This window comes from Pomacea canaliculata, linkage group LG8 (genome assembly GCF_003073045.1).
Source record: "Pomacea canaliculata isolate SZHN2017 linkage group LG8, ASM307304v1, whole genome shotgun sequence".
Taxonomy (NCBI): Eukaryota; Metazoa; Mollusca; class Gastropoda; order Architaenioglossa; family Ampullariidae; genus Pomacea; species Pomacea canaliculata.
The window spans coordinates 18,612,965-18,635,349 of record NC_037597.1 but is presented as its reverse complement, the minus strand read 5'-3'; the positions used below and the strand labels follow the sequence as shown (position 1 = coordinate 18,635,349).

Genomic DNA, 22,385 nt, shown 5'->3' with positions numbered 1-22,385 from the left:
ATAGCTGATCGTAACAACTAGACTTACAGAGAGAGCCGTATGTTTATTTGTTTGTAGTAGTTTTGGGTGTGGAATTGTGGGCCATTAATGAACTGCCTTCAATAAACCTGAGTCAAAGAATATTTTAGAATTTTTTGCGTTTTTTTGCATTGGTTAAAGCGAGCTGCCGATTGCAGCAAGCAGACGACAGAAGTGGAGTGACGTCACAGCCGGTATGCCCTTTTTTAAATGGCCGTCGACTATTCCTCTATAAGAAAGCTGTAGTCAATCAGTAACTCTGGTGTTCGAGACAAAACAGATGTATTACTCATGCCATTCTGTGTTGATCTTTAATTAGATAACGTTGTCACACAAAGGACGTACACTCACGTACTGCATGATCGAGTCCAAGGGAAACTACTCCATTTTGCTGCTTCTGTAGAGACGTCATCATTCTATGCGCTCAAAAGCGTTGTATCTAAAATGGCTGCGCTCATGCGGTGTGCACGCTTCTTTATACCAGTATTTCATTCGCAAAAACTTCTTCGTGTGACCTTTACAGGATCAGCTCAGATTAATCAACATCTTTTGTCCCAGAATCCTACATCTTTAGATCAGAGGTAATGTCTTTCATTTCATAATTTTATTCAGTTTCCAAAACGTTATTGAATGACATTGAACGATTTTTATCCAAACACTGTCGTTGAAAGTTTCTTCGTAACGAGGGTATTTTAGGAGTTTAGAACACGCTTTTAGACATCCGTTGGTAGTATTTTCATAGGTACTTCCAGCACCAGACACTATACCTTTCGATCTTAGCACCTTTGTTATGACGACCGGTCATAAATATGCATGCTTTGTGATAACTGTGACTGAGGTTTTTATGAATTTTTGATAACATTACCAAAATGTCGTAGCCCGCTTAATCTAGATCCCAGTCTGGGGGAACAGGAACACATTTTGCACACTGTATTAAAGCTCTTAACTTAGAACTTAAGTATACTTAATTTCAGTTATTGCTGTAACTCGCGTTGTTATTGGTACTTTACTGGCCCAGAGTTAATAGTGGTAAAGAGCTGTGTCTATGTGTGCACTTATATGATTCCAATGATCTAGTATACATATGTGCCACCAGTGGCATTTACTTGTTTTTTAACTAACTGTATCACATTGTTCCTGTCTATACACAGATCATGGACAAGTAAACTCGCTGAAGATATAGATTCTGTACCACCAACTACCTCCAAAATTGAAAATCTTATCAATGTCTTAGAGCGTTATGTAAAACAGTTTGGACGTGTTTCGCGAAAGCAGCTGGACCCCATTGTATCACATCTGGACAAGGAAGGTAAGGCTACTAAAGGGATTTGTATCTACCAGGGGCCAAAGTTTCGTCGTGCAGGCATTTTCCGCATCGCTAAACCTATAACCTCCCAAGAGCTTACCGGTCACTAGGCGAGTGCCATGCGTGTGAACTGTTTCACCGCAGCGCAGTTCTTGGGCCATCGACATTTCCATATGCGGCCTTGATACTCTGACCCTGGGGAACTCCAAGGAAAATCCCATGGAGGGTTTGTACTTTTTTCAGTTTCTCGTGACTCAGTTAATAATCTGGCCAACGGTTCTTTGGGAGATGCCTGCTAGATAGGCAAACACACATTCTGAAAGGCACCCATTGCATATAAACGAAGGGCAAGACACACTTGAATTGTGTGACATTGTGCCCCCGATTTGAAATTACTAAGTCTGCTTGTATGTCATCGATGATCTCCAGTCATTACATCGAAATCTTAATCATTGATAGAGTGCTACCATGAATCGATGGGATTAATTTGATTGTGAAATATTCTGTTTCTGCGAAGATTTCGTTCTGCTTCACGCAGCAGCCATCTTTAGCAAGCCTCTTGCGAGTTAGAGGCGGGAAGGGCAGCCTCTACATATATGGGCGGATCGGCCGGCTACAGGGGCAGACACTTGGCACACGACCCGACCTTTGTTGCACATAGAGGCTGGCCGACCTTTGACAACCCCTAAATGACCTCACGGCATAAAGAAACTTCGGCCCCTAACTTCTAGACACCTCTTGTTTCCTTTCCATATGTGTTTGTTGGGGGGTGGGGGTAGCAAAACTAAACCTCTGGGTGTACCTAGATATCTTGATGGATTATTGAACATTTTCATGGTTTTACTGATCAATTGTATAATTTTGCTTCTGATGTATAATTCATCAGATGGGCACAGACTGTCATTTCCCAGATTCAGGGTGTAAGAAACAATAGTATATATAACAACTGGAAAATAATAATACTATAGTGTAGACACTAGCGTACACCGATGTACAGGTACATTGCACTCAAAAATTCAGTTAGCTATTGGAACACACACGTAAATATAAGTATTGCAAAACAAAACCTTGGGGACAAAACTGAAGTCCTAGCCCTTTTGATGCTCTTTTTGTGCAAGCAGTGCAGCAACCTGTAAACTCCTGTCATTTTATGTCCTTTTCTTAAATGGATTATAACGTGCCTTGAGTCTGACAAATGCTGGAGAAACATTATATACAAATTAACTCATTATTGTTATTATAACCATAGATGTAATCATGGACTAAAAGCTGTTTTTCCATACCCTCCTTTCCACCTGGCTTTGTTGTAATGAGGGGAATGGACTGAAAATGTTAAATGTTGGTGTTCCCGCTTATGAGTAAAGAAAGAGATACAGAGGAAAATAAAGAAAAGAAGCAATAAAAATAAAGTTTAAAAATTCAGATGTTTTTATTTTTGTGTCATTTGTGCTGTTCATCTTTCTTTCCTTGTATAAGTCTACAGTATAATCAATTATATCTTATGAAAGGAATAAAATATGCTGAAAATAAATCTTGTTTGTTTAAATTTGTGAAACGTAATATTAATATTATTATTAATAAATCTTTCCCCCACCCCACCCAAAAAGAAAATTTCAACTACATGTGGGCACTCTTTTACCATGTAATGATTTTTCACTATCTCTGCCTTAACTTATCAGTAAGTAGCTCCATGAGTAGTAGACTGGAGCATGTAGTTACACACAGATAAGACTTAATTAGGCTAAAAGCGGATATGAAATCTTTTGTTCAAATGGAAGATATAATTAACAAAAACTATAAACAGCCATTGCAATGAAACATTTGCATTGTGATTGGTTATAAAAACAATGATTATAATCATACACTAGTAATACAGTGTAAATGAGCAACTGCTTTCTCTAGTTTTTTCTTTAATCTGACAGTTTTATCATTTTAGGTAATTAGAAACCTGTACAACTGCTAATCCAATGTAGACTTTCCACGCTGGTCAAAGGGAGAATATACCTAGTCTGATATGGATAACAGGGATGTGTGGGTATTAGAGTATTTTTTTGTAAACTCAGAAATAGTTCTGTATAATCCTCACATGTATTTCTTTCTCTTTCCCTCCCCACCATCCATCTCTCTCAGACTCTTTTCTCCAACTTTCTCTACTATTTTATTTTCTGCTGATGGACCATATTTGTGCCTTCAGGAACTATCAGTGCCCAGAACAGTCTATCACTTTTACGACTGTATGGCGCAACTCTCTTTGATGAACCACCATCAACTCGTCTTAAACTCGCTCAGGAACTATGGGACAAGTACAAGAAATATGGTGAGTGTTTATTTATCAGATCATAAATATGCATCTTTTATAAGAGTTCTTAGCTGATCTAAAAATACAAACAAACAGCCTATAATTATATGCTTTGTCTGCATGTGGCACAGTCCCTGTGTGGATTCCCAAAGAATAGAAGAGAACCAAGAAAGATGGCAAGAGATGGTTTTTAACAGCAGCAAATACCTCTGTGTGTGAGGATCTGATGGTGATAATGGGTCCACGTATGTTCTTTATACTGTTTATTTGTTGTACCCTCAGATAAGTTAATGGGAAGTTTTTTTTTCTGTCATTAGATATACCTCTGGATGTCACTCACTACAATGCTTTGTTGGGTGTTTACATCCAAAACAAACAGAAGTTTTCACCAACAGAGTTCCTGGCTGCCATGGAAAGTGATGGGATCCAACCTAACAGAGTAAGTCTGACACTTCTATGAATCAAGTGCAGATGTTTGCTCATGAGACACTGGTATCTTGTGTGGGAGATACTGGTATCACAAGAACTTTTCTGTTGCTGATCCTACTATAACCTCTGTCCTTATTTACCCATTCCTTCCACTGAAACGGTCATGTTGATTTTTGACATTAATAATGAAAGAGTCCATTCTCTGATAAATATCTGTACCAGATGAAATTATTGGGGAAGAATGTTTTTCAGCCTTTGTGTTGTTTTTCTCTGTCCATAGGTGACATATCAACGACTGATTGCTTCCTTCTGCGAAGGAGGGGACATTCAGGGTGCAACGTAAGTGCTAGCACTTTTATCTTTAATGCTGTCGCTTGATTCATGGCAAATCAGTTTCTTCTTATATTGATGTGTTTTTCTGTTTTTATCTATATTTATTACATAACAGAGAAGTCTTTGATGTCACATGTGAACCACCTGAAACTGCTGCACACAAATAAGGGGGGTCCATGTGGCGCATGCATCCAAAACCCAGATCACATCTGCAAGAATGCCTACCTTAACCACTTAAGAGATTTCCATGTGGGCTAGTGCAATGGATCTGAAGGACAAATGGGAGCAGTAATAAACTAACTGAAGAAGGGTTATTGTTATGTGCTTATTCTTATTTCTTATTTATTGTACAAGCTTCTTGTGCCTTAAAAAGTTTCTGTCAATAAGAATTCTTTCACCAAATGCCATCTGTGCACAGATGCTTTAGTGGAAGTGTTGTCAGTTAGGCTTGCCTGTATCCACTTTCTGGTTGAGGCATCTTAGCCATTTATACATTTGTGCAGGCAAGTTTTGGAGTACATGAAGGCAGCATCTTTGCCGATCAGTGATGTGGTCTTCAACGCCTTCATTACAGGTCATCTGCGTGCAGGGTAGGGAACTGATTCAGTCTGATAAAAATGATTGTTCTCCCTTGGATATTGTCTGCCACCCATTATTACTGTTTGGTAGTCTTTGGATTGTTCTTTATTTTACATCATTGTGACCATTTTATATCATCGATTCTGTAGTTACATGCAATGAACAAGTGCAAAGATCTTGCCTTGTAGCCATGATTAAACAAATAACACTGTCATCACTGAAATTATTACTGATCATAAAAAGTCCTAATTTGTAGTATTTTGGTGTGCTGTTTATGAATATGACCATGTTTATCCAGTAAGACTGTAACAACATCCTGAATAAGCCTCAAATGATGTAATACTGTATCACATTGAATAATACCATCATACACACATCACGATGTGGAGAGAGCCAAGCAACCACACAAATAACTGTTCCTTCATTACTTCTTTACCAGTATGCTTGGTTCCTGCTCTTTCCGGCAAGATAATGAAGCAAAATAAGTTGAGAATAGTCTACCCTAACATTCCGTCTGCATTGAGACCATTTCCGCATGGTGAGGAGCTTCCTATTCCAGAACTCCAGCAGAATATTTTCTTGATTCAGCTGATGAGGACGAGGGTGAGCCGACCTGCTCTTCTCCTGGTCAGTCAGCATGCAGTAATCCAGATTTTCACTGTGGTGCATCATCAACCCACACAGAATAACACAGGAAAAACCTGGTTTGGGATTTGGACTTATCCAAGAAATAGGCAGAATTGCTAGGCTGAAGACTCCAAAAATACAATCTTTTAGCTTCGAGAGCTCTTCAAAGATGACCGGTTCAACAACTTGCTGCAAGGTGATGCGAAACAAGCACAACATGCTTTTCGCCTAGTGTCTGCAAACTTTCTTGGGAATGTTAGGGCAAGAAACTAGTAGAAGGCTGCAATATGTCTCTAAAGATCTACTTCCTTCATTCCCATCTGGATTTCTTTCAGACAAGTGGTATGGTTAGTGATGAACATGGTTAATGTTTTTATCAAGATATCGCAACAATGGAAAAAAGATACCAGGGAAAATTATGTCCACTACCATGCTGGGTGGCTTCTGCTGGACACTTCCCAGAGATGCCTCCGAAAAGCTGTACTAGAGACAGGCAAAGAAATCTAAGACATAGTCTAAGACTTGATTTTTTTTTTTTTTTTTTTTTAACAGATACGAACCATAGGTCAGTTACTATTAGCATGCATTTCGTGATATACACCATAATTACTGCAGCTTACAAAAAAACTAGAGTCAATTTTGCATTTTGATTCTCATATTCATGTTGAGCAAATAAATATTGATAAGAAATAACTAATTTTATTTCAGTAAAATTACTTTGTGAAAATTTGTTTACCATTGCAAATATTATTTTCAATATGCATAAGATAAAGGTCTAGTGAGGTGCAACATTTTTTTATGTGACTGTATGAAGGTATGCCTTGTTATGGTCCCAGCTGTGCAATGGGCTCAGCCCTTGACATTGTAAATGTATCTGTGTACAGTCCTGAGATCTGTGTTGTTGACCTCATTCTGTACAATGTAGACATGTTTGAATCATGAGAACAGAAGGTGGGTATTCACCCAGTTTTAGAAAAATGTATCTTGCACTGAGTTTTTTTTGTTTTTTTTTTTTAGTTATTAGAAAAAGAAATTGTGCTCCTCATTAGACCTTTAAAGATATCCTAAAAATAGGATCCAGATATTTAATGGTGAAGAAATGCCAGAAGTAAACTTCAAACCTATTGGTTTGTGATTAAAGAAATACTCAAATTGTTTGTTCTGAAATGCTCAAAAGATGTTTTGGCCTTTCTTTTTTTTTTATCCAGTGATCCTGACAGTGCAAAGAATATTTTGGATGTTATGAGGTAATCATTTTCTTTGTTCACATTGCTGCAGGCCAGTCATTCCAACAAGCACGCATCCTTTTAATTAATTTGTGTTTGTAATAATGAAAAACTTTTTAGTTATTCTGTCCTATGTTTTGAGAAGTTAATGGTTTAATGCTTATCTGTGTAAACTCAGATTGTGTCTGCACTATTTATACTAACATTTTTTAATTTATGGGTATGTGTTTGTCTCCAGCTCAGTGTTGGTCCAGCTGGCATGCCACTTTCAGTCTTCTGTTCGTGTATTTCATGAAAATTTCTTGCTTTTAGTTCAGTGTTTTTCTTTCATTCCATTACAGACAAACAGGTCTTGAGCCAACCAGCTCTACCTACCAAGTGCTGGCAGCAGGTTTTGCAGAGAAAGGGGATATAGAAGAGATGAAAAAGGTATGTGATTCTTCATTATTGAAGATGAACTGCCATGAGTGAAGCAACCTACCATTTGTTGACATTTTGTCGAGCATGGTAACTGTCCAAGAACAGCTCATTGTATAGTCAGGAGTGTTTGTGTTGGAAAAGTTTGAATTGGCTTTAGTATTTGTTAAGTAAAAGAGTACATAAAAAGAATGATAGGTGCATTTAATAGTTAAGTAGCCTGACATGTCTAAAAGGCTGGAGAGCAATATCATTTACTATTGAACAAAAATTAAAATACTATTAAATTACTATTAAAATGTTAGAAATGAAGTATGTAAATAAAAACATCTGAAATTAGCACCTTGTTTGGAAAAAAAAATAAGAATTTACATTGTCTTGTATATATTCTGTGCAGTTCATAAACCTGGCAGAAATTGAAAATGTGCCATTAAGACCTAATCAACTATTGGAGGTCTATACTGTCTTGGCAGCAGCAACAAAAAACTCCCAGCACCTCAAAGAAGTGAGTTGGAAATGCATGGAACTGTGTTTCAACATATTTTGATACTTTGTCTGCAATCCTTTTGTGAAATTTTTGTATTAGCTGTGACAAACTTTTACACTGCCTGATATCCTCATGGTCAGCTTAAAGACCAACCTGAATGGTTTGCAGTTTTTTTTTCCAGATATCGATAGTTATAGGTGGTATAAACCTAACCTGTAAATTTCAGCTTTCAAAACTCATCCGTTAGTTAATTATCCACTAGCAAAGTACGTGATTCACACCAGCAATCAACAATCACCTGTACGGTGTACTATGTCACGCTTTTGCACCATTCACAACATTGCCAGCAGTCAACACCAAACAGAAGGAATAAGCGACAGTTTGGACTATTCGGACATTGAAAGTCTGCATTTCTCATTTGGAAGTAATAGTTTTTCAGAACTGCGAGAAATGCTGACTGTCAGCGTCCGAATAATCTGGATGGTCATTCATTCTCTCTCTGATTGGTGTTGACTGCAGGCAGTGTTGTGAATGGTGCACTAGCGCGACGTAGTACACTGTCAGCAGTGCTCGTTGATCACAGGTGTGAATTTCAACTGTGCTTTCATGGTTTATTTTGTTGTAATACTTTGATTGATGTTTTGCTGACAGGTCCTAACCTTTCTGCACAGTGGCATTCCTTTCAACCAGGATGCGGTTCGCACTTGCAACCAGCTAATAGCGTCTGGCTTGGATGATGCAGCCTACCAACTGTTCTTGGAAATGCCTCGGCCAAGTCAGGATGATTCAGATCATCCGACACTTGGGAGATTCTTTCTGCGAGCTCTTGCAAGGCATCAGAGGGTAAGTACAATACACCCTTTTATACAGGAATAGTCTTTTGTTTCCCTGGATTCATTTCTGCTGTTGTGCTATTATTTATCTGTGCTTTAGTGTCAGGTACCAACACCTGTTATTGCTCAGATTATGGGAACTTCTTACAGAGTTGAGTGTTCTGATTATAAGGTTACTTGTCTTTATTTCCCATTACTTAGCCCACAAGAATTATGCTTATATTCCTCTTTGTTTCAGTCACATTTCTCATCAGTATCCTGTAGAACAGATTCTAAGTTGAAAGCACCTTCACAATATGGTGTCCAGTCACTTAATCCCCAGAAACTTAATCCCCTGGACTTTTAATCCCTAAGCATTTAATCCCCAACACTTATTCCCCGACAATTCATCCCCAACACTTTATCCCCAGACACTTAATCCTTTATTAAAGCATTATGTAATGCTTCTGTCAAAGCACTGAATTAGAATACGTCATCCCCACACATTTACTCCTGTATAGAGCAATGTGTGATGTGTGATTTCTAATCACTGATTCTTCTATAAAGCATTGTTTAATGCCTCTATATTGTCCGCTACACAAGGCGTCTGTTCTATAATCATGAAGAAAGCACAGAGAAGCGTCCAAAGAGGAAATACGCTGAATTAGCCAGGAGAATTAGCAACACTGTAGAGAAATATGAGTCAATGGATCGTCTTCTGTACCTCCGATCATTAGCTTACCTTTCATATTGATTGACAACAATTACCTCGCGAACACTCAAGAACATTTTTCATATCATATTGTTGAAGAACATTAAATTTACTAGCTTATATGAACTTTAACTAATGTTGTAGATTTTCAAATGACGTTGAAGTTAAAAGCATGATTTGAATCTGAATTATTTGACTTTCAATTACATTTTTCGCTGACTTCATAATTTTTATAGTTAAGGATTTAGTTTAGGGATTAAGTGCTTAGGGATTAAAAGTCTAGGGGGTTAAGTGTCAGGGATTAAGTGACTGGGAACCTCACAATATATAGCTATTTTTTACTAATCAATCCCTTGTGAATATTTGTTTATTGGTGGAACTTTGGTGCATTTTCTTATTTTTACAGCCTTTGGATACAGTTGTAAAGATAATAAATGATATGCAAGAGAAAGGTATCAACAAAGATGATCTCAGTGCTGTTGCACATCTGGCTTTCCTTGAAAACAAACCAGGTAAAATCTATTCTTTCTTTTGTTTGCCTGAGAAATCATTAGACTTTAAAACTAACTTTTTTGTGAAACAGATAATATGTTTGTACTGCAGCACAACAATTTATATAGCAAATGAATCTCATATGAATTTACTGAATTAATTTTGAAATTTTCGTTTCCTTAGTTAAAACTCTACTTCAAAACAGGTGGGGAGTAAAAGGGAAGCCAATTTGTGTTGACTCCTAAGTAAACATGTAACCTGTGTTCAAGAAGTAATTCCTAATCTAAAGTCTTTGATTAGTTGTACTTTATCTGACATTTAAGTGCTTGCATGAATTGTTTCACTTTCAGAATATGCCTTGAAAGTTGTGGAGAAAATGAAATTAGAGGTATTGTTTCAATTCCCCCTCTTCTTCTTTTTTTTTTTTTTAAAGTTTTAAACCTGATGTTAACAGACAAAAGTAAAAATATAATCATTGTGAAATTCTCTGTTGTGATATTCTCTGCACTTCTTACCACTTTTAATTTCGCAAGGTAATGTCACTATGTTAATTTTCTATATGTACCTTTTCATGCAGGTCTGTACACTTTTCTTCCTAAGAAATAGGCTTTAAATTGGTCTATAAAACAAACTTTGGAAAAGCAATTCAAGAACAGTTGAATGGCACTTTCATACACTTGCAGCTTGATCTTCAAAATATTTCCACCTGATGCTCAAACACAAGAGTGAAAATATAATCATTGTGATAATCTCCATTCTTGTTACCATTTTGATATTTTCTCTTGTAATTATTGTGGAAGTATGTTCTTATTACTCTTGTGAGCTACTGTTGTTTTGTTTTGGTTTTTTTTTTTTCACAGGGTTTTCCTATTCGTGCTCATTATTTCTGGCCAGCATTTTGTCAGTTCCAAGATGCAGGAGACAAGAAAAGTAAGCTTATATGTTAAAAGAATTATCTTTGAATTGTAGCAAATGCCTATTGTCACAAAAGTCTATAGACACCATAGTCACAAATGTGAAGTCACAACTAATAGAAATTTCTCCATTTTGGGTATGAGGCCAAAAAATTTCAGAGAATTCATTAAAATTGACTTAAGAAATATGAATGTATCTATCAAGCAATATAGTCACACTGGGCAAAGCAGATTATGCAGTTTAGAGATAGGTGCACACTGTGCAATATTTACACATGGGGTGAAAACAATCATATTGGCTTCACAAATCCAAGACATGTACATGCTGCAATATATGCACATGGGGCAAAACAAAAAGGATGGTGGCACACAAATGATAATCAGTTGTTTATGCCATTCACACTGTTAACAAAGAATGATTATTGTAAGCACAAAAAAGTTTCATTGTCATCATGTTACCAGTTACAAAGTGATGTCACATAAACATATTATCATGAACAGAACTTTCATACGAAACAAAAATCCAGTTTCATTCTAGTGGGATTTTTTAAAGTTTTAGTTCTTTAATTGTAAATCTGGGAATGAGAAGTGAATTCCAAATCCAGTATAATGTACCTTTGATACATAAGTCAGTACAAATTAATTTTGGTAGACACTACACTAGCCCAGTCAGCATAGTGCTGGTTTCATGATGGCGTTTGTGTGAATATAAGGTACATTCAGGAAATCAAAGTTTGGTAAGCTGATGCAGAAGATCTCCTAGCCAGTGATTGAAAACAAAACCCCTACTTAGAGTGTCCTATTTATTATTATATTGCAGTCGTGTACAGTCTTGATAGTTGTAAATAATAAAACTGGCATTTCACTTTCAGATATTTATGAGACCTTGAAAGTTCAGAAAACTTTGTGTGAAAACCGTGATGACTTTATCTTGACGCTACACAGCTATGTCATACCAGCTTTGACTTCACTTGGAGAGTCACAAGATGAGATTGTGAAAAATCTGAAGGTAAGGTAGAGTTGGTCAGCATTCTCTACTAAACTTTGCCTTTTAAAGTAGCTTTTACATTTAATTGATTTCATTTAATTAACATACATTCAATTGATTTCTTCCAGGCTTATGACTTCCAAGAAAGAGAGGTGAACTTTGCATGTTTCCTTTATCATCTCACCCAAGGCACCCTTCAGCCTGCTCTCAAGTTCTGTAAGTTGCTAGGATGGTGGTTAATCTGCTTGGTCTGTGAGAGAGAAGTTATGATAAATTAATTCCCCAAATGCATATTTGCACTGAAATATCTGCTCTTGGAAGCTTGTTAATAAAAACAACATAATAGCTGGCATATTGCAAGGTGTAAAAGCAATGTTTAAAAGCAGCGGTTTAAGCCAATGCCTATGGAAAAAAGTTGTAGTTGGAATAGCTATCTGAAATAGGTGTCACATCTTAAAAAACGAATCATAAATATGTACATAAATGTACAGTCTCAGAAAATGGTAATGGACTTTTAAAAATTGCCAGTATGGACTGTGTCATTTTTTTATTTTTTTTTCCTAAAAGAATGTTTGTTTTCAGTGGATGGAAGAGAGCTATTCATAATTATTGGTGCCGTACGTGCTGCCATCATACCTTTTCTGCACAAGACCCAAGACTGGAAGGGATCCCTCGAGGTATTGTGTATCAGATTACTGTCTAATTACACCTTTTTTTCTTTCTTAAAATATCAGATCTCAGTTTTCAGAATCTATTCTATGCTGACTTCAAATTTGTTGTTCATTGGTTGTTATTATATTATTATGTTGTAACAATCTTTTATTTATTTTTTTTCTGTGCATGGTATTGTCTTTTAAATGTAGTTTCTTTCTTTGGTCATGGCATCATAGACATGTTTCAACTTCCAGTCATAAGAATGAAATGTAGGACATATTACTACTACACATTTTCCTGTTCAAAATTCATGCTGGACCTCAGCAGTAAACATACATAAGTTTTGTTGATATCCTTATTCTGTCTGTTTTAGATTCTGGCTTTGTTGAAAGCCCAAAGTGACCGCTGGAAGACACCAGCATTGGACCTCACTTCCACTGTTTTAAAGCAGATCCTTTTGCAGCAGAAGGAGAAGAAATGGGTCAATGTACCAGAGATCTTTGACTTCATGGAGAAGAATGTAAGACATGATGCTTAAATAACTGCTCAATTTTTTTTTTTAACTGCTTGGTTTTTTTCCCCCCCCCACACCCCATCATTCTTCTTTTTCAGCTAGTAGGTTAAATTTATACAAAAGCCACTTGCTTATTCTGTAATATTCAAACCATTTGCTACTTAGAGATGAGACATCTCAGAGTAAAATAAAGACTTTAAGTTCTTGGGTGAATAGGTGCATACATTTAACATTTACTTATGTACATATTTATGCTTTTTCGCCTAATTAAGTAAATAAAGGAACTGAGAACTGCTTCAAGTAAAAGTTAAAAAGATTGTGACAATTTTTGGGTAACAATGGTGCAGGAATTGAGAATTACGAGGCGAAGTCAATCAGAACTAGAGCTGCTTATGGAAAATTCTGCACCCGAACTTCTGAAAGTAAGTCTTCTGGTTTGATATTGCAATTTAGAAGTTTGATTCTTTTGTGATTTTATTTTCCCCTAAAATACGCCTGAAGTTGAACTCTTTTTTGCCTCACCACTAAGTAAATTTGGTCTTTTGAGTGAAAATATTTGACCGAACTGTGTACAGTTGAAGACCAAGTTGTAATTTTTTTTCTCATTGTGCTTCTGATCTTTCTGACAGAGGTTGAATGATCTGGCTGCAAATGAAGCAGATACTGAGGTGGGTGCAAAATGTTTTTCAGTTCTTGTTACAGCTGAAATCACAAACCATTTAAAAAAATATATTTACATAGATATATAAAATTATAAGAGATATCTTTATTTTTTTTAACCAGATTTTTTTGTGCAAAAGTATAGAGGTAATTAAAGTTATGTCCTGTGTTATTGCAGAAAAAAGAGAATCCTGAACCATCTTTACCCGATCTTACACTTCAAGAGCTGCGGCACTTGGCAGAGAAGAACCCAAATAACAAGTCCGTTCAAAAACGCTTGCTTGTTAAAGCTTGTGCAGTTGGGGTGAGTCAAATACTTTCAAGTCCGAAAAGAAATGTGTAGGTTATTAGCTGCGACTCATTGGATTTGTGGGGTTTTGTGAGGCAAACTACATTATTATTTTTTTTATATTTGCAGGATGAGGAAGAAGCTGAAAAAGTGCGATCAAAACTAGAAGAGGGGGGATTTATATTTCCCCCTATCGTGCTGTCTCAGCTGGCATACCTGTATGCTGCACACGTCAAGAATATAGAGAAAGCACAACATTATCTTCAGCAGCTGTGAGTAAATTCATGCTTCCAAAATGTGACTGAATTGGTGGGAATTTTCAATGTTTAGTATCAGACATGAGGAAGGGAGTTTAAGGAAACTATTTGCAAGAATCAAGGAAAATGGAGAAAGAAACTGTTTCTGCTGTCTTTTGTCTCTCCACACTTATTGTTGGAGGAATAAAATGTGGACATGTGAGTACTATTGCTACTATTGGTCTCTTTTCTGTTTATTTGTTTTATTGGTAGAGAAACTCTGTATCCTGATCACAAGCACTATATGTCTTTGGTGTTGAAGATCGCCTTATTGCAGGTATCAAATGGACAGGTAGATGGTAAGTTTCACTTAATAAACAGCGATTTATATTTTTGATCTTTTTTGTAAGTTTTTGCATATGCATTGCACAAACTGCTAAAGTAATTTCTTGTTTGTATTATACCAGATGACATGACTATGAGGAGTAATCCCGACTAGCTACCTCAGTTCCATTCCCAATAGGTCAGCAATGACCAATAAATGGGTAGAACACAAACTCAACCAGTTCGACCTCCATTCTGCCCCATCTAGCCTTTGAGCTTACCTCTGCAGTTTTTGCCCAGTTCATGCAGTTTAGATGTGTGTCAGCTACCCTGTTTCTACTTGGTTTTATGCTGTATGCAGTCAGTGAAGGCTTCTGCTATCTAGGAGTTCCATGGGGAATCCACTCTTGGCATGGGGCTCTTCAGTAAGTATCAGGTTTATTTCATCTGGGCCGTGGGTCAAAAAGTCTACCTCCACCGACAACGCACACACACTTGATCTTGGGTCAGGCCCTTCATGTAGTGTGTCCACCAGAGGCAGTGCATTGCAGTCAGCAGAAGCATGTGTTCTCAGCCATGTCATGGAGGATCAGGCCGGGATCCACCTCAACCACCTGAAGTTGGCACGGGCAGTGGGACCTTGCTTTGGCAGACCAGACGATCAGGACTGCAATAACAGTGGGGGTGAACCTGAAGGAGCATTCAGAGCACGTGAAGTCTGCGGGTCCTTGATTGATGACCATCAAGAAGAAGGGCTTTGCTTGTCCTTTACCAGCAAAATCCCATGTACTCAGGCATCACTGTGGACTCCATTGCCCTCTGATGTGGACAAGGTGTGCTGGCTGCAGAGCTGAATCAAGGCTTTACTACAGAAGAGAGCCATTCAGAAGGTACAGCACCATGAACTTCCTGGCCACTTTTCCATCTTGTTTCTGGTTCCGAGGCCAGATGGGAGATAGAGACGTATTCTAAACCAGTAGGACACCTTTACACGCACACAGCACTTTTCTTGGTGACTACCAGGTCACTGAGGTCAGGGTGGACATCAGCATCAGTTGGCCAACACCTACTTGCAAGTTCTGATGCACCCTTTGGCATCGTGCTTCCTTCCTCCGCTTAGCCTTCGAAAGAATGTTCCATCATTTTGTGGTGATGCTTCATGCACTAGACACCCAAAAGCGCTTAAGGCCTGTTTGCGCTTCTGACATTACTGGGATGAAAAATTCATCCGACAAGTCAGATTTGTAATTTGCACAGGATTTCATTCCTTGGGGGATAAGGTTCCAGAAGAAGACCCTTATCAACCAGGTCTGCATGCCAGAGGCGAGAATGACCCCCATCCAGGATGCTGTGGCTCAACCACTTGTCTGGTCTGGGAATTGTTCTGCATGGTTAATGGTCAGAGATGGATAAGTTTTCACATCAGTTGCATCAATCTTCTGGCAGTGTGGAAGGAACTGGAGGGTTCACAGCAATCCCTGCTATGGATGATCATCTATCATCATCAACAACACTGCTGTGGTGACCTACCTTCATCAGCAAGGAGGCACTCTCCAGAGCTGTGCCTATTTGTCTGGGATTTTCTCTGGTGGTGCCACAAGCATAATATCAAATTGCAGCTATGGCACATTCTGGGATGATTGAATGGGGTTGCAGATTCGTTGAGCAGGATAGGGCAGATCATTCCTTCCGGATGGATAACCTTCAGGTGGAGTGACCATTCGGAGGGAATTTTTTGGGAGACCAAAGCAGACTTGGAAAAGAACAACAGAGAGCAAGGCAAAGGACGTCAGAACCACATGGGCCCAACTGAGGGGTGCTGCCCAAAGCCGGTTCCGCTGGCAAGGTTATTGCAGCCCTATGCTCCCCGATGAGTAACAAGGAATAAACTAAACTAAGGCATCCCCATAAAAAAATTATAAGACATACCTCAATTTCACCTAGGCAGCAGGGTGAGTCCTATCCAGCCCCATTTGCGCTTTTTGATGTCTTGGCTAGTGGCATTCTGGTTGGTTCTTTTCCACAGACTGCTGTTGGAAGATCTTGTTGGGGGATGTGTTGGTTGTGTTCTCCCCGTTGATTGGTTGTGGCTGACCAATCAGGAACAGACAGAGCTGGAATTGTGAGGTAGTCGGGATAACTCCTTATGAGATGTCATCTGGTAAATACTTGAAAGGAATTTTACCATGAAAAATAGTATTTTTGTGTAGGTGGTTTTTAAGTAATTTTTCATAGAGGTAGTAGCTTTACTTTTGTTTTTCGCAGAGAACTTTCATTATTTGTGACCTGTATCTCATACCTGTTGCCTCGTTTGTCTGTTGCTGTTCTGTTAACTTACAAGTACTCATTCCTTACTATCATGAATGGACAACAAGCACTAATGCATTGCCTTTCCCTTTAGCTGCAGTCGGTACACTACAGAGTTTTGCTCAGAAACATCCAGATGTCATAAAAATGCAGAACTTTCCAAAAGATGAGTACTTCAGAGATGTAGTGAAAGCTGCCAAGAATGTGGAAGAGGCTAAAAAGCTGAAAGACGCAATCTACACTTTAGGCTACATTACTACCAGCAACACGTCTGCCTTAGATGCCTACATGGACTTTGTTGTCAGCAGGTAGGGGCACTGCTATTTCACCACCTGCAACTATTCTTAGGTTGCATGGATGTCATTTTCCCCATCTTGATAATGCATATCATTGTTTAAATGATTTATTTGTTTGTCCACATAGTTGATAGATTGTCCACATAGCCAAGTGCATTGTCTGTCAAATGTAAGATCCCTTTGGGATATGAGCTACACACTTCTGCCATATCTTGGACCTACTAGGTAATCCAGCTGTCTCTTACTTCTACCTAGAAAAGCCCAAAACAAAAAAGTCATGCTAATTTTTTTTCTGTTCCAGTGGAGATGGGGATTTCATACTGAAAGAAGTGGAAAATATAATTAATCTGCACCGACGCTCTCCTGGAGTTGATCAGGTTTTAAAATATTTCATAGAAAAAGAAGATCCAGAAAGGCTTCAGAAAGGTTAGTCTTGTTTCACAATTTCTGATTTTTTTGTTCATGCCATTCACTGGAATCATGAACTAAGTTGCAAGCCTTTGTACTTAACCCTACCAGACTGCTGTACATATTTTTCGGTAATTTCCAAATCTGCCGCTACACCGGTGTACCTAATTTTTGATACTTTGTCCAATACATGAAAATGCTAAGGAGCACAGGTATAGGGGACAGTTAGGTTCAGGGCCTCATGTCTGGTAGGGTTAAAGTAGATAAATAGATTTTGAGATTGTACAGTGTTCCCTCGTTTATCGCGGGGGATAGGTGCTATGATTAGCCGCGATAAACGAATTTCCGCAAAATAGGGACATACATGCAATAATAATATATACATGTAAAACAATATCATGTGAGTGTAAAGTAATATAGCAATCATGGTATTAATACAGTACAATAACAAATTAGTGTAAACAAAATTATACAACACAAAGAAACCCCAAAAACTGATGCGAACTAGCAGCGAGATGGGAGATAACAATCATGGCTCGTCGCTTACGCATAGCAATGGATTTCTCATACACAATAATTTCTTTCTTTCTGTCTACAAAATAACCATGGTATTTTAATAGAAATACAAATATAGCTACATTTTTCGTCTTTTTCCTGTTGAAATATCTATGGTATTTTGTAAAATGATAATTCCCAGCACGAAAATATCGATCGATACTTCACTCAAAAAAAAAAAACCGCGAAGTAGTGAATCCGCGATATATGAACCGCTAAGTAGTGAGGGAACACTGTAGTTTCAAGTTCCAGTGTTTTTGTGACTCTTACATTTTGCTCATAGCTCACCTATTTTAAGAAATTAGAAGAGGGGATAGCTGTTTACTCCCTTGGCTGAAGGTTTTGACTTTAATTTGCGTTTTCATATCTTCGCTTTGTGTTATAGCCTGGGAAAATTTTAACCATGTTGGTAGATAACCATGTTATTGGAAATTAAAGCTGGTGACATCTTCTTTCAGTGGTAGACCTCCTGACAGAACTTCATGGTCTCGTTAATGTTTTCCATCACCTTATTGCTGATTTCATCGAATGTGGACATGTCAAGAAAGCCAGAAAAATTTTAGAGGTTTGTTGAATACCAAATATATAATTGTTGCATGACCACTCACCATTCATGGCTGCACCTGACATGTTTAATAGTCTTGTCCTTCACACAAGTATAAACTAATAAATGACATTTCAAATGCCCCTTTATTCTTATTCTTTATTCTTTAACTTATGGACTTGTAACTGAAGATGCTGTAATGGAAATAGATGCTTTCGTATGTATTCTGATATTGAAGGAACGGGCAAAGCGTTTCAATGAAAGTCTTTGATTGAGAGAATAAGAGAAAGGTTTAAGAGTGAATCCAAGATTGTGGGTCTGCGCATGTGGGGACACACACACGTAAGAGCTTGGTTGATTTTTGGCTTCTCTTTTATTACAGACACCTGGCCTGCGAGCCAGCAAGCAGAGACTAAGCTACTACTGCCAGCATTTTATAGAAAGTGGCAAGGTGAGATCTGCTAAATAGTTTTCGATCAAAGATTTTAACCTGAATTTCCTTAGTAATTAACAGCAGTCAGAGAATGGGATGTGTGATAAGAACTCTCAAAGGTTTGTCAGCAAGTGCCTGTGATACAAAGAGCTAAATGCATTCATGGGGATGCAGAATATGAGAGGGATGTAGCTGACTGGCTTCTTAATATAAGCAAGTATGGATAATATCCAGATAGCTGAATGAAGTCTCTTCATGCAGGAACATAATCTTTTATGTTCTAATTAATTTTTTAGGAGTTATTGGCATTTTAATGTTGCTTGTTTGCAGATTAAAGAACTGGAAACTCTGGTAGAAATAACAAAGGATCTTTTTGGTGCTGATAGAGACAATATGCTCTTCCACCTCATGCGAGGATATGGTAAGAGGATTTTTACATTGTGGAATTTTCTCATGACTATCACACAAGCTTTTAAAAAAATGAAAAAAATCCACTATGCTGCATGAATGCCCATTAGCACTTTCTTAAATAGAATTTGTGCTAGCACAATTCAGAAAAAAACAATAGTATTTTTCAAACTAAATTAAGTAGCTTGTACACAATATATATATAGACACACTCGCACCTTTATCAAACATACCCATTTATAGTCTCGTTTCATAGTGTGCACATCAAGTCCTTAAAAGTAATGCCGATGTACTCCTCAAAATTGGTGCAGTGTCAAGCAAAGAATTCACACACTTTGTTACACCACCTAGTTTGCAACACAGAGGTTGCTCGTGCAAACTTCTTTTCTTGCTCAGATAATAAAGGTAATTGTTGGACTTGCAATGGGGAACAAGAACACAAGGTAGTTTATGATCCTTGTGGGTTTTTTCCCCTTTGCCTTAATTTATTTGAAAGAGCAAATAATTGCTTAGCTTCTAATCTTGTACAGTGAGCCAGAACAACATGGAGAAAGCAAAAGATGTCCTTTTGCAGTATGAGGAAGAGTTTATTCAGCCTAGCCAACAAACTCTACGCTTTCTTGCCCGAAACTTACAAAAACGTGGAATGCCTGTACCTTTTAATGTCGAAGATAAGCCTGTAAGTATACATGTGAGAGAGGGATAAGAGTGTTCAGATGCCTGCATATCCATATGTACAGGTCATTGTAAAATTTCTTGGGGAAGCTTTCATAATGTCAGTCTGGTTGTTATAGGTGCTTAGTTTTGTAGATTTGGGGATGAAATAATAAGGCATGAAATAGTTTGTTGTTTTTTTTTTTAACTGGATAGGAAATGCTTTTTTAAAAATAACTTCTTCTATTATTATATATTAATCTGGCTTTTGGTTCAAGTTCTTATTATTTTCTTTGGGAAGAAATGATCATTTGATTTAAATTTGTAGATCTTTTTGTGACAAAAGGTAGCTGCTTTGTTTCAGGAAGCAAAAACCACTGAGACTATTGAAGAAGCCAAGGTGTGACTGAGAGCAGGCTTAATCAACTGACTATGATAACAAGATGGCAGCGTAATATTTACTTGTTACCTTACACTTATGTCACCAAAGAGGAACAGAGACATGTAAAGATTGCTGAATCCATGAAAACATCAACACAGTGTGTTGATATTTCTTTCCTCAGCTGTCAGGAAGGAAAGAAGAAACAAATGATTTTGTTGCTGTTCATATTAGTCATAGGAGATGAAATACAGGTCTGCCACCAGATTTTTCCACAAAATTGCAGAATCAGTTTTTCATGTGTTTATTTTTACTGAATCCATTTTATGTAGGTCTTGGCTGCAGTGAATGTGTTGGTGTCATTGTAAACCAGATTAGACATGAACATTGCTGAAATGTGCTTGCAGTAGATGGTCAGTCAGATATTGTGGTATGAAAAGATTTATTTGCAGGTTGGAGGAATGTGTTGTATATAACTTGTCAGGAGGAAGTGTGTGGAAGATGATGTAGTGGAGTATGACCTTGAGAAATGTATGTTTGAGCAGACAATAAAAAGATAATGTCTGTCATTTGGTTTATGTGCTGCTTCTTTTATGTTGCTTCCAAGGATTCTCACTTATCACTTGCATTATTAATCTGTGTCAGCATGGTGCTGTACTCCAGTTATTGTCATCCCACTTTTAAAGAACCTAGCCTTGACCCTAATAATATAAAAAATTATTGCCCTATTTTTTTATCTTCATTTTCAGTCCAAAGTATTTGAATAGGTTGTGCTGAACCATTTCACCAGCTACAATGTACCTGAACCATTTCATCTGGCCTCTCGTGTAACTGAGACAGTGTTGCTGTCAGTGGTGTATGACTTGGTTTTGATGCAAATTTAACACAACAAAAATCACTACACTCAACATATTTGGACAAACTCTCACTTGCAAAAGTCGATATTTGTAATAGTAAGCCAGTGACAAGAAGACCACTATCTTAATAATACAAACAGTACAGTTAATTGTATATTTTACTAAAACACATTTTGCTACAAAGGTTTGTATAAAATGATACAAATATATGTATACACCAACATAAAACCGACTGGTGAGATAAAAATAATAAAATACGGTGATCTGATTAACAACACCTCAAATATCTTTTTTTTTTTTTTTAGCTTGACCATGTCTTAGATTTCAAGCATACAAAGATGATGCTTGTTTTTGATATAATTTGTAAGGTAAACAGAAATCTTGGATATTTCATCAGTTTCCAAAAGGGGTTTTGATAATTCTGTCACAACCATGAAATAAGGAGAGCAGTAATCTTTAATGCACTTCCCTAAAACAGTAAATCTTAACACAAAAAAAACACTTTTCAAACTTGAAATCTTATTAATTTTTTACTTTTTCTATACAAAGCGTCTTTGTTTAAAACATTTAAATAAAGTTTCAAAGGTAAACAAAAGTCATCTTATGAGCAAATGTCTGGAACTAATAATTTTGGAATGTGATCCATGTATATGAAAAATAAATCAAAACTGTGAACAGTTTATCACGCAATACATCTGTGAAATGAGGTGCAAGCAGTTTGGTAATTAAAGTTAAGTTGGAAAATACATGTGGATTATCTGAATATCCACACAAAACATGATCTCGTATACACGCACATCACAGTGTCTTTCTGTCCTGTCCAGACTGCAGCTTGGGTCACACAGTGATCACTGCTCATTATGAAGAAGATTTTGTTCATTTGTAAAAACAGTCCACAATTTTCAATTTCTTGAAGCATACCATGGAGACAGCTATTATTAGCACCAACAGCTAAGGAGCGATGATAATGTACCCTAAATTTTGAATTATAAGAGCAGCTTTAAACCCTAGGGCTTAAACAGCGATGCCAATTTTTCTGATTCCAATTAATTTTTCGATTTTGAATAGTTCATACTTTAACATGGAAAAATCCATTGTTACAGTATTCTGTTCATGTTAAATCGAAGCCAGATTATTTGCTAAAGTAAATACCTTCATGCCGGAAACAAGAAGAAATGCCTATAATGCGGCTTTCAAATTGATTGATCTGGCCTTTGAAAAAGTTGTA

The 22,385-nt window shown here is 37.3% G+C and overlaps 1 protein-coding gene across 1 annotated transcript; it reads left to right on the top strand.

Annotated features, from left to right (window-relative positions):
* The first annotated feature begins 281 nt into the window (after positions 1-281).
* LOC112570993 (leucine-rich PPR motif-containing protein, mitochondrial-like) lies at positions 282-20,869 on the top strand. The gene is made up of 29 exons (XM_025249766.1): positions 282-599; positions 1,170-1,327; positions 3,519-3,641; positions 3,941-4,062; positions 4,333-4,391; positions 4,889-4,975; positions 6,800-6,838; positions 7,159-7,246; positions 7,632-7,739; positions 8,373-8,564; positions 9,652-9,757; positions 10,088-10,125; positions 10,598-10,667; positions 11,524-11,660; positions 11,768-11,855; positions 12,222-12,316; positions 12,667-12,813; positions 13,155-13,229; positions 13,437-13,475; positions 13,646-13,771; positions 13,886-14,028; positions 14,266-14,351; positions 16,718-16,931; positions 17,221-17,345; positions 18,341-18,447; positions 18,809-18,877; positions 19,190-19,280; positions 19,798-19,946; positions 20,286-20,869. The coding sequence occupies exons 1-29, from the start codon at positions 463-465 to the stop codon at positions 20,325-20,327; spliced, it is 3,060 nt and encodes a 1,019-aa protein (XP_025105551.1). The 5' UTR covers positions 282-462; the 3' UTR covers positions 20,328-20,869.
* The last annotated feature ends 1,516 nt before the right edge of the window (positions 20,870-22,385 follow it).

What these genes read in the sequence shown, in the direction of transcription:
- LOC112570993 (XM_025249766.1), top strand. Translation starts at nt 463, where the DNA reads ATGGCTGCGCTCATGCGGTGTGCACGCTTCTTTATACCAGTATTTCAT. An exon ending in TTTCCTTGAAAACAAACCAG is followed by an intron (nt 9,758 to 10,087) that starts GTAAAATCTATT and finishes TTTCACTTTCAG; the next exon opens with AATATGCCTTGAAAGTTGTG. An exon ending in CTGCACCCGAACTTCTGAAA is followed by an intron (nt 13,230 to 13,436) that starts GTAAGTCTTCTG and finishes TCTTTCTGACAG; the next exon opens with AGGTTGAATGATCTGGCTGC.